The sequence below is a fragment of the Aquarana catesbeiana genome, linkage group LG06 (assembly GCF_042186555.1).
Source record: "Aquarana catesbeiana isolate 2022-GZ linkage group LG06, ASM4218655v1, whole genome shotgun sequence".
Classification (NCBI taxonomy): domain Eukaryota; kingdom Metazoa; phylum Chordata; class Amphibia; order Anura; family Ranidae; genus Aquarana; species Aquarana catesbeiana.
In genome coordinates this window covers 69,171,487-69,185,249 of record NC_133329.1, presented here as the reverse complement: position 1 = coordinate 69,185,249, position 13,763 = coordinate 69,171,487, and the positions used below count along the sequence as shown (strand labels likewise).

Below are 13,763 nucleotides of genomic sequence, written 5' to 3'. Positions count from 1 at the left end.
CCCTCAAGGTTTAAAAAAAGAAAATTGGATTTTTGTATTCGCTGTAAAATCATTTTCTTGGAGTTTATTGAAGAGCACAGGACCCATCCATCTGTTTTCATAGTCTTGCTCTGGTTACTATTTTTGTTTACAGTGTCCAAATTCTCCTGTAAGCATCAGCATAACCCAATTGTCTCCGAATCCTGTGCCTCTAAATGTACTGCAAGAAAAGGATTTTGCAATCAGTAAAAAAATCAAATTTTTAAATGTAAAGTCAATTACCATCTGGAATTTTTTGTTAGCAGTTCTTGACAACAGAAACATATCCTGCAGAAAGATGGCTAGGGTCATCTATATTATACTCATAGGCCAGCTTTGGTCCTTATTTAATTGTTCAGTTAGCAGGTTGGGGGTGTGTTCTTGATCAAGTTAGGTTAATGATGCAGTGAAGGCTGTGCTGTTAGAAAAGCAACAAAGGGAAGACCACTTCTTTACAATGGACTTGATTTGGAATGTAATCCAACAATTCAGAAATTCATAACTCTGAACTTTAGCAAGCAAAGCTGTAGACTAATGGTGTGTGCTAGGCCACGGGTCTACAACCTAAGGCCCGAGGGCCACATCTGGCCTGCTACAAGTTTTAAACCCGGCCAACAGCAACGCTGATGTGATGGGAGGGTTTCTGATGTGAATATGGGGGGGCGCTTCTGATGTGAAAGGGGGGGTACCCTATTGTGATGTGGGGCTTTCGATTTAAAAGGAAGATCTGATGTGAAAGGGGGACTCTGATGGAAGGGGGGGATTCTGATGTGAAAGAGAAACTCTGATGTGATGGGGGGGGACTTACCATAGACATCCAGTCTGATCTCTTTCTCCTTCTCCCCTGGGATTTGAGTCATAGAACACTTGTAAAGTCCACCATCCGATATAGATACACCAGACATGTACAAATCCGCAGTTCCGTCTTTTATTCTATCTTGATCTATCGATAGTCTGGAATTAAGGACCTCTGGGTTATTTGGATACCTGAAGATTTCCTTTTCTTGAAAGTGCCATATTACTGAGAAAGTTCTTTGTGCTGGTGGGACAGCATTGACATCAAACTTACAGGGAATAGTTGTATTTGATCCCCTTCTAGCTGAATGAGTGAAAAGTACGTACCCCAGAGCAGCACCTGCAAATAATATATACAATATATTTAAATATATTTACTATAAATTATTTATGTTTTACAGCAAAACTGTATAGTTGTGGTAGGCTAACCCTTATTCCTCACTTGTTTACTATGTAATTTTGTCAGGTTTCACTAGGCTCACCAGTCCCATCTCTGATGTAGGCACTTACAGCAGTGGGTCTCTCAACTTTGGTCCTCAGGCACAGCAAGCGACCCCTCTGTGGCTCAGGCTCAGGCTCTTTGGGTGCTCTCAGGGGCTCAGTCTTTTACAGGCGTTGACAGACACTGCAGCAGGTCTTCTCTCTGCAGGTCCCAGCGGCAAAATGACCCTGCGCTCTCTCTGAATGCCCGCGATAAGCAACCTGCTCTCTACTCCTCCATGTGCAGGGATTGTGGGTCCTCTAGTTCTGCAGCCATCCAGTTGTATTGTACAGTGCCCATTTAAGACTACATTTCCTATGAATCCATGCGGCCGCATAGTGGGTCTCTGCCTGCCTCTGCCAGGAGGAAGAAGGTCGGGGTACAACGAGCAAGGGGGTTAAACAGAGCCTTGTAGAACTGACTTCAGAGGACTGCAGACTGCCAAGAGATCTGGATTCGATGCCTGTACCAGAAGGGGTGAACTGAACATCCATGCTTAGGTCAAAACTGACACAGTTAATGCAGGAGGGACTCCCCCTTGTTTAGCAGCCCACTAGCCATCTGCTGTACACCCTGAAAGGGGACGCTACATGTGCACCAACCACAGAAAGGCCCCAATGTAAGCCGGCCAATGTGGACAGTTAGGCACCAGGTACTCTCAGGCACCTTCAGGAGTACTCCTTTAGCAGTAACGTATATGCCAATCTGCTAGTGGGGGGTATGAATAGTGTGCACACAAGGACAATTATTTTTTTAATCAGTTGACGCTAATACTTTAACCCTGTTGCAATGCTTATAACTTAGTTGAATCTTTCTAAAGTTAGATTTACTGCCAGCTTATAGGTCAGTGTTCATTTACCTAATACGGTATCCTAGAATCTGTTTATTTGCCTGTTAAATGATGGGTGCATTGTTAATTCCATTTCTTCCATACATTCATACAATCTACCACCAGTTGCTTGGCCTATTTCTGTGTCAGTGGGAACTGAGCAGCTTTAAGAGTTGTGGCAGAACAGAGAACCCTTCATCACCTGAAGTTTCTGCATTGGTAAGCGCTACATTGGCATACGCTGATTTGGCCTATGATCCCTGAATAAAACTGTCAGGCTGCTCGCTAACTATACACTGCTGTATCTCCTGCAGTGGCGTCTCCAACTTTCATATTTAGAGGGGCACATGGGGGGGGGGGGGCAGGGACAAATGTAGGGGGGCCAACTATAAAATGCAATATATATATGGTTTTTAAAGAATAGAATGCACTCCAGAGGTCTTGTTACAAATTCACTTTTGTTTTATGCTCAACTACACTGACCTACCTGTCCACTACACTGACCTACCTGATTCCTATACTCACCATTACCAGTGATCTACCTAATTCCTACCCCCTCCATTGGGGGGGGGCGTGTCACATCCTCAGCTCTGAGGGGCTCATACTGGGACCTGTAGTCTTTCAGTTTAGTTTATATAGGGGGGGGGGGCAGTCACCAGTATCCACAGTAGGGAGCTGAAGAATTGCACATGGAGGGACTTGCTGCAGGAGTCACTCACCATATGGATGGAGGTGAAGCCTCCGGGGTCACCATCTATGCTCCTCCTTCTACTGGCCTTTAGAAGGAGCTGTGAGCCCCAATGTCATTTCCTCTTCCACGCTCCAGAGTGGTCAGCGTGGAGCTTTCCATGCACTGGATGCAGCGGTTCAGCCTGTGTACAGACTCCACACCCAGACGCCTGAAGGAATGAAATCCGAGCCGGAAACAAGATAACAGCACATCCCAGGACACCTCCCATCTCAAAGAAACACCTCCACCCTGCGAACCAGTAAGTGTAATTGTTACACTAACTTTTATTTTTGCATAAACAAGCTACCACAGTTGGCGCCTCCACACCCCTCCTTTTTTCAGCAGGCTGGGAGAGACCACCGGGTCTGCCAGCCAGAGGAGGTTGCATGCACAAAAGCTGCACTGCACCCGGAGTAGAAACCAGAGGTAGCCTATAGTTCCCTATGGGCTCCCTGGTTGCATTAATAGCTGTGCCCGCACGCGTCCCCTGGGTAGGAGGGGCGGCTGGGCAGCACATAGAGGAACCAATATGTCAATTTATCTCCTGCCACGCTGAACGCCTGCAGGAGAAGCAGGAATTCAGCGGCAGCAGAAGAGAAATGGACAGTTCGGTTCTGCTATGTGCCACGACCCACCGGGCAGCTGTTTTTGGCCCCAGGTGCACTAGGCTAGTCTCAGAGGAGGAGAAAGTTAAATCCTCCACTTTCAATGCTGGGCAGAGAGGGAGTCACGGCCGTGACGTCACTGGTTGCTCGACGCCAGGTGGCTCTAACAACCAGTGGCTAGAAGTAGAGTCCGATGGAGGCGGAGCTGGAGCTGGTGCTACGGCGGCTCATTCTGTCCTAGTCCCCTGCATTCCAGACTGCTCCCAGAGTCCCAGTGTCAGTTTCTTTTAATTGGGGGGCACAGTATAATTTTGGGGGCTGCTCTGCCCCCCCCCCCTAGTGACGCCACTGATCTCCTGCAGTATTTTAATTCTTGTAGAAAAGCCCCAGTCATTTTGAGCCCAGCTTTTCTTTTTAAAATTGTCCTGCTGCTGATCAATTCTACACCGCTCTGTCAACCATGCTCTCTTAATTAATGTAGTAAAACCCCTAGTACATTTTAGCCAATTGTCCTGTTGCTGTACCATTCTACACTGCTTCATCATCTGTGGTCTCTTAATGTTTAAGTGCTCATGCACACAGGGAGTTTTTACAGCTGCTTTTACCAGCATCAAACATTTTTTCTTACAGCATAAAAACTCTCCATGTTTTTCTACGTGTTCATTCACACAAAGGCTAGTTTCACACGGGCGTTTCCGTTTTTTTAGTTCAGTTCAGTCACCTTTTTTTTGTAAAGAAATGGATCAAACACGGATATGGATGTCAATTTGTACATCTGTTTTCATGTCCGCTGACATCTGTTTTTTTACAAAAAAAAAAAGTGACTGAACTAAACTTCAAACACTGTCTATAGCTGGTTGTTAAGAAGGGGGCCGGGAAGCCGGCCGTCGCATCCTTAACAACCGATGAGACATCAGCTGTCAGTGGGGATCTCCACAGACAGCTGAATGTAAAAAGAAAAATCACGAAAAAAACGCTATGGGGTCCCCCCCAAAATCCATACCAGACCCTTATCCAAGCATACAGCCTGGCAGGTCAGGAAAGAGAGGGGACGAGCGAGCAGGCTCTGTGCTCCCCACCCCAAAGCACCTTGCCCCATGTTGATGAGGACAAGGGCCTCTTCCCGACAATCCTGGCCGGTGGTTGTTGGGGTCTGTGGGTGGGGGGCTTATCGGAATCTGGAAGCCCCCTTTAACAAGGAAGAAGACGGCATCGGGAGAGATGGCACAGGGAGAAGACGGTGCTGGGCGAGACGGCAGCTGTAGAAGACAACTCAGGGCTGTTAATAACTTGTCAAAAATTGGCTCTTGTTTTTATTTTAATTTTTATTTTTTGGTGAATGGCTCATCCCCTCCCTTTACTGACCTGGAGGGCTGCATGCTCAAATAAGGGTCTGGTATAAATTTTGGGGGGGACCCCACGTCATTTTTTAAAAAAGATTTTGGCAGGGGGAGTCTCCTCCGAATCCATACTAGACCCAAATGGCCTGGTTTGAACCTTGGGGGGATCCCACGCCGTGGTTTTCACTTTTTTTTTTTTGGCCTGCAATTTTTTTATTTGCACATTTAGCTGATGACTCATCGGTTGTTAATAACAAGGCGGCCAGCTTCCCGGCCCCCTCCTTAGCAACCTGCTATATACAGTGTGTTTAATGAGGGGGAAAAAAAGGGTTTAAAAACAAATGTCAGCGGATCGGATGTAAGCGCATCGTCCGCTAACATCTATTTTTCCTTCATTCTGTATTTTTTAACGGAAGAAAAATAGGGTTTTCTTCCGTCTTAAAAAACTGAGCTTAGCGGAGACGGATGTCAGCGGATGATCATCCGCTAACGTTTGCTAGCCCATAGAGATACATGTATGTCCGTTTTTCATCAGCCAACAGATGGAGGAAAAACGGACATATGGAAACACTCGTGTAAAAGGACCCATAGGCTTTTAGGAAAGGTAAGTGGCATAGGCCTTTTCAAGCTGCAAGGAAAAAAAAGGGCCAGCGCATTCTGAAGACCAACATTACAGCTGTAAAAAAGTCTGATGCTGCTAAACGTGGCTTAATGCTGGATACAGCGTTAAGCTGCGTCAAGTGTTTTCTTTTTGACATGTCAAAGTCAATGGTTCCCTATGGAAGCCATCTTAACTGATCAGCCCATTGATTTGAATAGAAGTCGCATCTATGGCATGTGACTTGTGCTCTGAGGATCTTGAAGGGGAACCCCAATTTTTTTTAAAAAAATGGCGTGGGGTCCCCCCAAGATCAATACTAGGCCCTTTGAGTCTGGTATAGATCTTAAAAGGGAAGCCTACGCCAAAAAAAAAATGGCATGGGGTTCCCCCAAAATCTTTACCAGACCCTTATCTGAGCATGCAGCCTGGCAGGTTAGGAAGGGGGGGACCTGGGCCAGTGTAGTTGCCCTGGACCATACCAGGCCACATGCCCTCAACATGGAGGGGTGGGTGCTTTGAGGCAGGTGGGGGGCTTTGCGCTCCCCCACCCCAAAGCACCTTGTCCCCATGTTGATGGGGTCTTCTTATTCTGGTCTTCTTCCTTTAGACTTGTCCCTCCGTGTTCTTCATCTGGTCTTCTCCGCCGCTGCTGTCTTCTCTGCCGCAGATGCGCTCCTCCTCGGACGCTGGCTCCCGTTGTTGTGCCAGCTCCATTCTCTGCTGGTTCCTTTATAGCCAGCGTCAGAGGAGGACCAGGTCGGCAACGTAGAAGACAGCAGTGGCGAGGAGGAGACCGGAGGAAGAAGTTTGAGGGAAAAGTCCAGAGGAAGAAGACCGGAGGAAGAAGACACGTTGAAGATTGAAGGCCCTCTGATCCCTCCTGTATTGAATTGTATTGTAACTGTACTGTCTTCCCTGATGTTGTAAAGTGCTGCGCAAATTGTTGGCGTTATATAAATCCTGTATAATAATAATAATAATAAAGGACTTGTGAAAACCGTCTCTTGTTTTTATTTACACTACACTGCCTTTTTAAGGGGTGAATGGGTAGGGGTACAATGTATCCCATACTCATTCACATGGGGGGGCTGGAGACCCCCTTGTTAACGGGGGCTTCCAGATTCTGATAAGCCCCCCGCCCCCAGGCCCTGACAACCACCGGCCAGGGTTGTCGGGTAGAGGCCCTTGTTCCCATCAACATGGGGACAAGGTGCTTTGGGGTGGGGGGGTGCAAAATCTTCCCTGCCCCAAAGCACCCACCCCCCAAAGTTGGGGGAATGTGGCCTGGTATGGTCCAGGGGGGGCGCTTTCCTGACCTGCCGGGATCTGTATGCTCGGATAAGTGTCTGGTATGGATTTTGGGAGGGACCCCACTTTGTTTTTTTCAGTTTGGTATGGGGTTCCCGTTTAAGATCCATCCCAGACTCAAAAGGCCTGGTATGAATCTTGGGGGGACCCCACGTCATTTTTTTATATTTTGGCGCGGGGTTCGCCTTCAAGATGCTCAGAGCACAAGTCACATGCCATAAGTCGGATCATGATGATCCAACTTGGATGCGACTTCTATTTAAATCAGTGGGCTGTAAGTTGGAAACCATTGATTTTAAATAAAGGCAAAGAAACAGTGGTGAAAACTAACGCTGCTAAACACCCATTAACGCCAATGCTAAAAGCTACTAAAAGCGTATTTTTACAGCCGCTTTTTCCTGGCGTCAGTAGTGAATTTGCAGCTCATATATTCCAATGCCCTGTGCGCATGAGGACTAAATAGGGATGAGATTCGGGTCAGCTGCTACCATGGGTTTAAGGCAAATCGTGTTGGTTCATGATTCATGGTTCCTTTGAATTTATGTGCAGGTTCTCCCGAGGGAATTTTATAAGAAATACATTGCACTGCATGCCCTGTGAACTATTGCTATTGCCGGTAAATGCATGTGTTTTATTTTCTGAAAAGCTTCCCTTTAAAAAGTGGGCTTTTGTTTCAGGGATCGTATTTTGGGCCAAGCCTTCCTATTTAAAATAATCCTGCTTCTGGCCAAATTTACACTGCTGTGCCCTCTGCAATTTCTTAAATCCCAATGAGTGCTTGATAGAAATTAGCCAGCAGCATTGTGCCACTGGCTAATGTAAGCCAAGCTAATTGTAAAAGAAAAATAAATCCATTTCACAGCCAAATAGTGCCAGTGTACGCGGTCACTGAGATTGTCCCTACTGTACCGCAACATCATGTACAGCTTAGGGATCCACCAATATAGTTTTTTCGGTGCCGATACGATCACCTCTCCTGCCGTAAGCCAATATTTTGTAATTTAAATTTTTTTTTTTTAATTTTTGGGGTTTTTATTACTGTTATTGCTGTCACAAGGAATTTAAATATCCCTTGTGACAGTAATAGGCATGTGAGAGGTACTATTTATGGAGAGATCGGAGGTCTATAAGACCCCAAACCCCTCCTCTGCAATTCAAAGTATTCAAAACGTCAAGATCGGCGTTTTTGAATACTTTATTTTTTAAAACCGGCGCCTTTAAGATGCCAGTAATGCATGAAGTGATGTCATCACTTACGGATTACTAGATCCAAAACCCGAACGAAGCATCGGCTTTGTTCGTGTCTTTGGCAAGCTGGCGGACTATTCGGCTGGTTGCTCGGGCCTCCCGGTGGGGCAGGAGAGCCCGGGGAGCGGCGGAAGGTGTTGGGAACGTCCCCTCTACGCTGCTTGTAATAACAGCCGAGCGGTTGCTGAGCCGCATCGGTTGTTATTACAATAAAGCCGACCATCCGCTCTACAGAACGGTACCGGGGTGATGCCTGCAGCTGAAGCAATATCGGTCAGTTTTTTGACCGATACGATACTTCTAAAAAAGTGAATATTGGCCGCACTGATAATCGGTCGATCCCTAGAACAGCTGTAAGGCATTCCCTAAGCATGTTCAAGGGGTTGTAAAAGTTTGTTTTCTTTTTTCTTTTAATAACAAACGTGTTATACTTACCTCCTCTCTGCAAGGGTTTTGCACAGAGCGGCCCCGATCCTCCTCTTCTGGGGCCCCTCAGCGGGGCTCCTGGCTCCTCCTCTTCTTGAGCCGCTTTCCAAGGGGGCATTTGTGCGGGTGAGCTCCCGAGTCCTGCTTCTGCGTCCATTGACACAGACAGCAGGACTCGGCCCGAACCCCCGTGTCACTGGATTTGATTGAGAGCAGCGGGAGCCAATGGCTCCCGCTGCTCTCAATCTATCCAATGGGGACCCTTGACAGCGCCTGGAGCTGCTGTGCTCATCCCCGTTGCTTGAACGATGGGGCTCAGGTAAGTAAAAGGGGGGCTCTGGGGGGGCAGCTGCACTACAAAAGGTTTTTCACCTTAATGCATAGAATGCATTAAGGTAAAAAAAACCTTGAGGGTTTACAACCACTTTAATTAAAGGATTTGTGTATTTTCAAGATTGCCCTCAAAGCCACATGAAAAGATTATCTCCCTACTGTACGGTATTTTTTTTAAAACTTTCTGCATTTGTACATGTCTCCCATAGCAGTGCCCAGCTTCCCATGCCTTTCTTTGCAGTGGTTTGTCTCATAGCTCTACAAATGGCCAGAATGTATCAGCAAGATAGACCTCATTGGGATTCACCTTATTTTATTTATTTATTTATTTATTTCAGGTACTTATATAGCACCGTCAATTTACGCAGTGCTTTACATATACATTATACATTCACATCAGTTCCTACAGTCAAGGAGCTTACAATCTAAGGTCCCTAACTCACATTCATACATACTAGGGGCAATTTAGACAGGATCCAATTAACCTACCAGCATGTCTTTGGAGTGTGGGAGGAAACCGGAGTACCCGGAGGAAACCCACACAGGCACAGGGAGAACATGCAAACTCCAGGCAGGTAGTGTCATTGTTGGGATTCGAGCCAGTGACCCTTCTTACTGCTAGGAGAGAGAGCTACCCACTTCACCACTGTGCCACCCCTTCTAGTTTGGGTTTGCCGAATTTCAAAGAAGAAATGCTGAACCCTTGGCCTATGGAAACCCAACAAGATTTGCCCATCCCTCTTCTTGAGAGTTTGATAGAAATTGGCCAGGTTGTAGGACATATTTTCATCAGCAAGAAGAGGGACAGTTTTCATTGAACTACGAGCCAATTTCTGTCTGTGACCCAAACTTGTTATGCCGCTTACACACGAGCGGACCTCCACCCCGCCTCTGCTCTCCGCCTCCCCAGTCCCTCCAGCGACGCCGGCTTTTTGCATAGTGGCATTTTTCGTGCATACTGGCATTTTTCGTGCATAGTGACGTTTTTTTGTGCATAGTGACATTTTTTGCATAGTGGCAGAGATTGCTGACAGCTCTGTTTTTTTTTTTTTTCTCCCCATTCAGCAGGTTGTGTCCTGAGGGCTTTTTAAGCACTTGTGTTGATGAAGTGTGTGCTGCTTATTTTGAGGTGATGGTGAAAAAAAACATAGCAAAACTGAGTACTGATACTAAACACAGAGATCCGCCCACAGAGGGAGTTACCATAAATAGCCCAATAAACAGGAAACTACTAACTATAGCCTAATACAAAGAGGGGGAGCTGCCTATACAAGGAGGTAGGTACCAGAGCTGGGCCAGGTAGGAAGGTAGGAGAGGGAACAGATGTGAGGAAACTTGGGGCGCATTCCTGACCCCTGCACTATGTACATAGCGCATTCCAGACCCCTGCACTCTGTACATAGCACATTCCTGACCCCTGCACTCTGTACATAGCGCATTCCTGACCCTTGCACTCTGTACGTAGCGCATTCCTGACCCCTGCACTCTGTACGTAGCGCATTCCTGACCCCTGCACTCTGTACATAGCGCATTCCTGACCCCTGCACTCTGTACGTAGCGCATTCCAGACCTCTGCACTCTGTACGTAGCGCATTCCAGACCCCTGCACTCTGTACGTAGCGCATTCCTGACTCCTGCACTCTGCACGTAGCGCACTCCTGACCCCTGCACTCTGTACGTAGCGCATTCCAGACCCCTGCACTCTGTACATAGCGCATTCCTGACCCCTGCACTCTGTACGTAGCGCATTCCTGACTCCTGCACTCTGTACGTAGTGCATTCCTGACTCCTGCACTCTGTACGTAGCGCATTCCTGACCCCTGCACTCTGTACATAGCGCATTCCAGACCCCTGCACTATGTACGTAGCGCATTCCTGACCCCTGCACTCTGTACGTAGCGCATTCCAGACCTCTGCACTCTGTACGTAGCGCAGTCCTGACCCCTGCACTCTGTACGTAGCGCACTCCTGACCCCTGCACTCTGTACGTAGTGCATTCCAGACCCCTGCACTCTGTACGTAGCACATTCCTGACCCCTGCACTCTGTACGTAGCGCATTCCAGACCTCTGCACTCTGTACGTAGCGCATTCCTGACTCCTGCACTCTGTACGTAGCGCACTCCTGACCCCTGCACTCTGAGTATATACATAGTCCTATAGATACAACCGGCCCTTCGAGGGCAACCATACTGCTGATGCGGCCCCCAATGAATTTGAGTTTGACACCATTGGGTTAAGGCATCCCCCCACACATGTTTTTTAGAGGTGTATTTTCAAAATTGCTCTTAAAGCTGCCCGAAGACTCTCTCCCTGTTGTGTGAAATTGAAAAAAAAAAAAAAATCTGCATTAGTACATGTCCCTCATGGCAGTGCCCAGCTTCCCATGCCTTTTTTGGGATATTAGCCTACCTATTAGCCCTAAAAATGGTTAGAATTAATCATGGGATTTGCACTTCCCATAGACTTCATTTATATTTGATTCTAAGTTTGGGTTTGCCAATATTCAAACAAACCCTTGATAAATCACAGTAGATATCAAACACAAAATCTCCTGCGCTTGAGAGTGGGCCCAGAGATACCAGTTAACTATATTCTAGGGCTGGGGAAAAATCAATTTAAATCTTGAATCAAGTTGAGAGGTCAAATCGATTCAAGATTTAAGCAAATCGATTTTTTTTTTCTTCACCGCGCCGGTCCTGAGGAGCTGCATGCAGGAGTTTTTAGGCGAGGCCGCGGCTTCGGCCTAGTCCGCGAGGCCGGACGCCGTGGACTAGGCCGAAGCCGCAGCCTCGCCTAAAAACTCCTGCCCGCAACTCCTCAGGAATGGCGCGGTGAAAAAAAAAACTTGATTTGAATCGTGAATCAAGTTGTTTTTTTTTTAATCGCAAATTTTTATTTTTTTTAGAAAATCACCCAGCCCTACTATATTCCCATCCTGGCTTTCAGGGATAAGTCTCACCTTGCTGCCCTCATTAGACTGAAGAGGTCTGAAAACACTAAAACCATAAAGCAAAACAGAGAGTACACCGGCCTAGTGCATTATCCTTAAAACATAACTTTATTATAGTATTACTATACCCAGGACCCTGCAGTCACTATATCTGGTCTCCCACAGAACACAGAACATGGAAATGCAATTATTTTAGTAAATATAAACTGCTTAAATACATTAGCCGTCTTGTGACTTCTATCAGTTTCTGAGTAAAAAAACCTGTAGGAGGAGTTTCCATTCTCCTCTGACTATCCTATGAGGTTCCAGGACCTCTGACCTTCTGTCTGGACAGCGCTGATTGGCCTGTGCTGATCACATGCACTCTCCCTAGAAAAAAAACAAAACTCTGTAGCAATACACACCAAACTGAGCATGTGCAGAGCGCCCCCTAGCCTCTGTTCTATTAGGAGATGGATTGGGGACAGTGGAAAAAGGGGAGGATCAGAGGAGACAGGATCAAACAGCTTTTTTCACACAATGCAAAGGATTAACCCCTAAGTTCCACAGTATAACAAGCATGCTTTTTACTGCGTATACAGACCGATTTTACTGCTGTGGGATAAGTAACACTTTAATGTAAAGGTGGTAAGTATTATACTCACAGAATGACAAATGCATCAAAGTTTATCAAATAGAAAGAGCACCATCCAGTCCACAATACATCATAACAGGTGACAGGACAATTCGAGATCCAACAGCCTAACGCGTTTCAAGGACTTGCCTTTTCCCCTGATGTGTATCATGGACTGGATGGTGCTCTTTCTATTTGATGAGCTTTGATGCATTTGTCATTTGGTGTGTATAATACTCACCACCTTTACATTAAATAAAGTTATGTTTTGAGAACAATGCACAGGGTCGGTGCGCTCTCTTTATGGTTCCTTGAGAAATCAAACTCACCGAAGCTGCATTTTTCACACCAGTTTAGCAGAGTTTGGTGCTGGGGGGGGGGGAGGGGGGGGTTGTTCATTTCATTGGCCAGAATTTTAATTTATTCTGTCTATGAAAATGAATAAACAAAGTACTAATTACGCCCGGTGTTTTGGCACGTTTAGAAGCAATTAGCATCGTCTAGCATTTTTTTCTGCCAAAACTCTGCTGTTCCTGGATGTTTTTTTCCCCTAAACTCTCCTGCCACAAAATACTGCATACAAGCCTATGTGTGCATGGACACATCCCATAGAGCAGGGGTCTCCAAACCGCGGCCCGAGGGCCAGATGTGGCCCTTTCCTAGCCTTTTCCTGGCCCTTTGGGCACCTATTCCTCCCAATGACACCAGCAATGAGGCACCATTTCTTCCACCGATACCAATGATGGGGCACTACTCCTACTAATACCAATAATGGGGCACTACTCCTCCTACTAATACCAATGATGGGGCACAACTCCCATGAATACCAAAAATCGGGCACTCCTCCCCCTACTGATACCAATAATGGGGCACTACTCCTCCTACCAATAATGGGGTACTACTCCTCTTTATACCAATAATGGGGCACTACTCCTCCTACTTATACCAATAATCGGGCACTCCTCCTCCTACTAGTTCCAATAATGGGGCACTACTCCTCTTACTTATACTAATAATGAGGCACTACTCCTCCTACCACTACCAATAATGGGATCCTACTCCTACTTATACCAATAATGGGGCACTACTCCTCCTACCAATACCAATAATGGGGTACTACTCCTACTTATACCAATAATGGGGCACTACTCCTCCTACTTACACCAATAATGAGGAACTACTCCTACTAACACCAATAATGGGGCACTACTCTTCCTACTAATATCAATAATGGGGCACTCCTCCTACTAATACCAATAATGGGGCACTACTCCTCGTACTTATACCAATAATGAGGAACTACAACTCCTACTAATACCAATAATGGAGCACTCCTACTAATACCAATAATGGGGCACTACTTCTCCAACTAATACCAATAATGGAGCACTCCTCCTCCTACTAATACCAATAATGGGGCACTCCTCCTCCTACTAATACCAATAATGGGGCACTCCTCCTCCTACTAATACCAATAATAGGGCA

At 46.4% G+C, this 13,763-nt stretch overlaps 1 protein-coding gene across 2 annotated transcripts in view; it reads right to left on the bottom strand.

The window, feature by feature from the left end:
* Positions 1-13,763, bottom strand: part of LOC141148593 (tapasin-like) — a 51,251-nt gene that overhangs the window by 31,721 nt on the left and 5,767 nt on the right. For both annotated transcript variants that reach the window (XM_073636189.1, XM_073636188.1), the window contains exon 2: positions 827-1,153. In XM_073636189.1, coding sequence (XP_073492290.1) covers positions 827-1,153 — 327 coding nt within the window. The remainder of the gene's footprint in view (positions 1-826; positions 1,154-13,763) is intronic.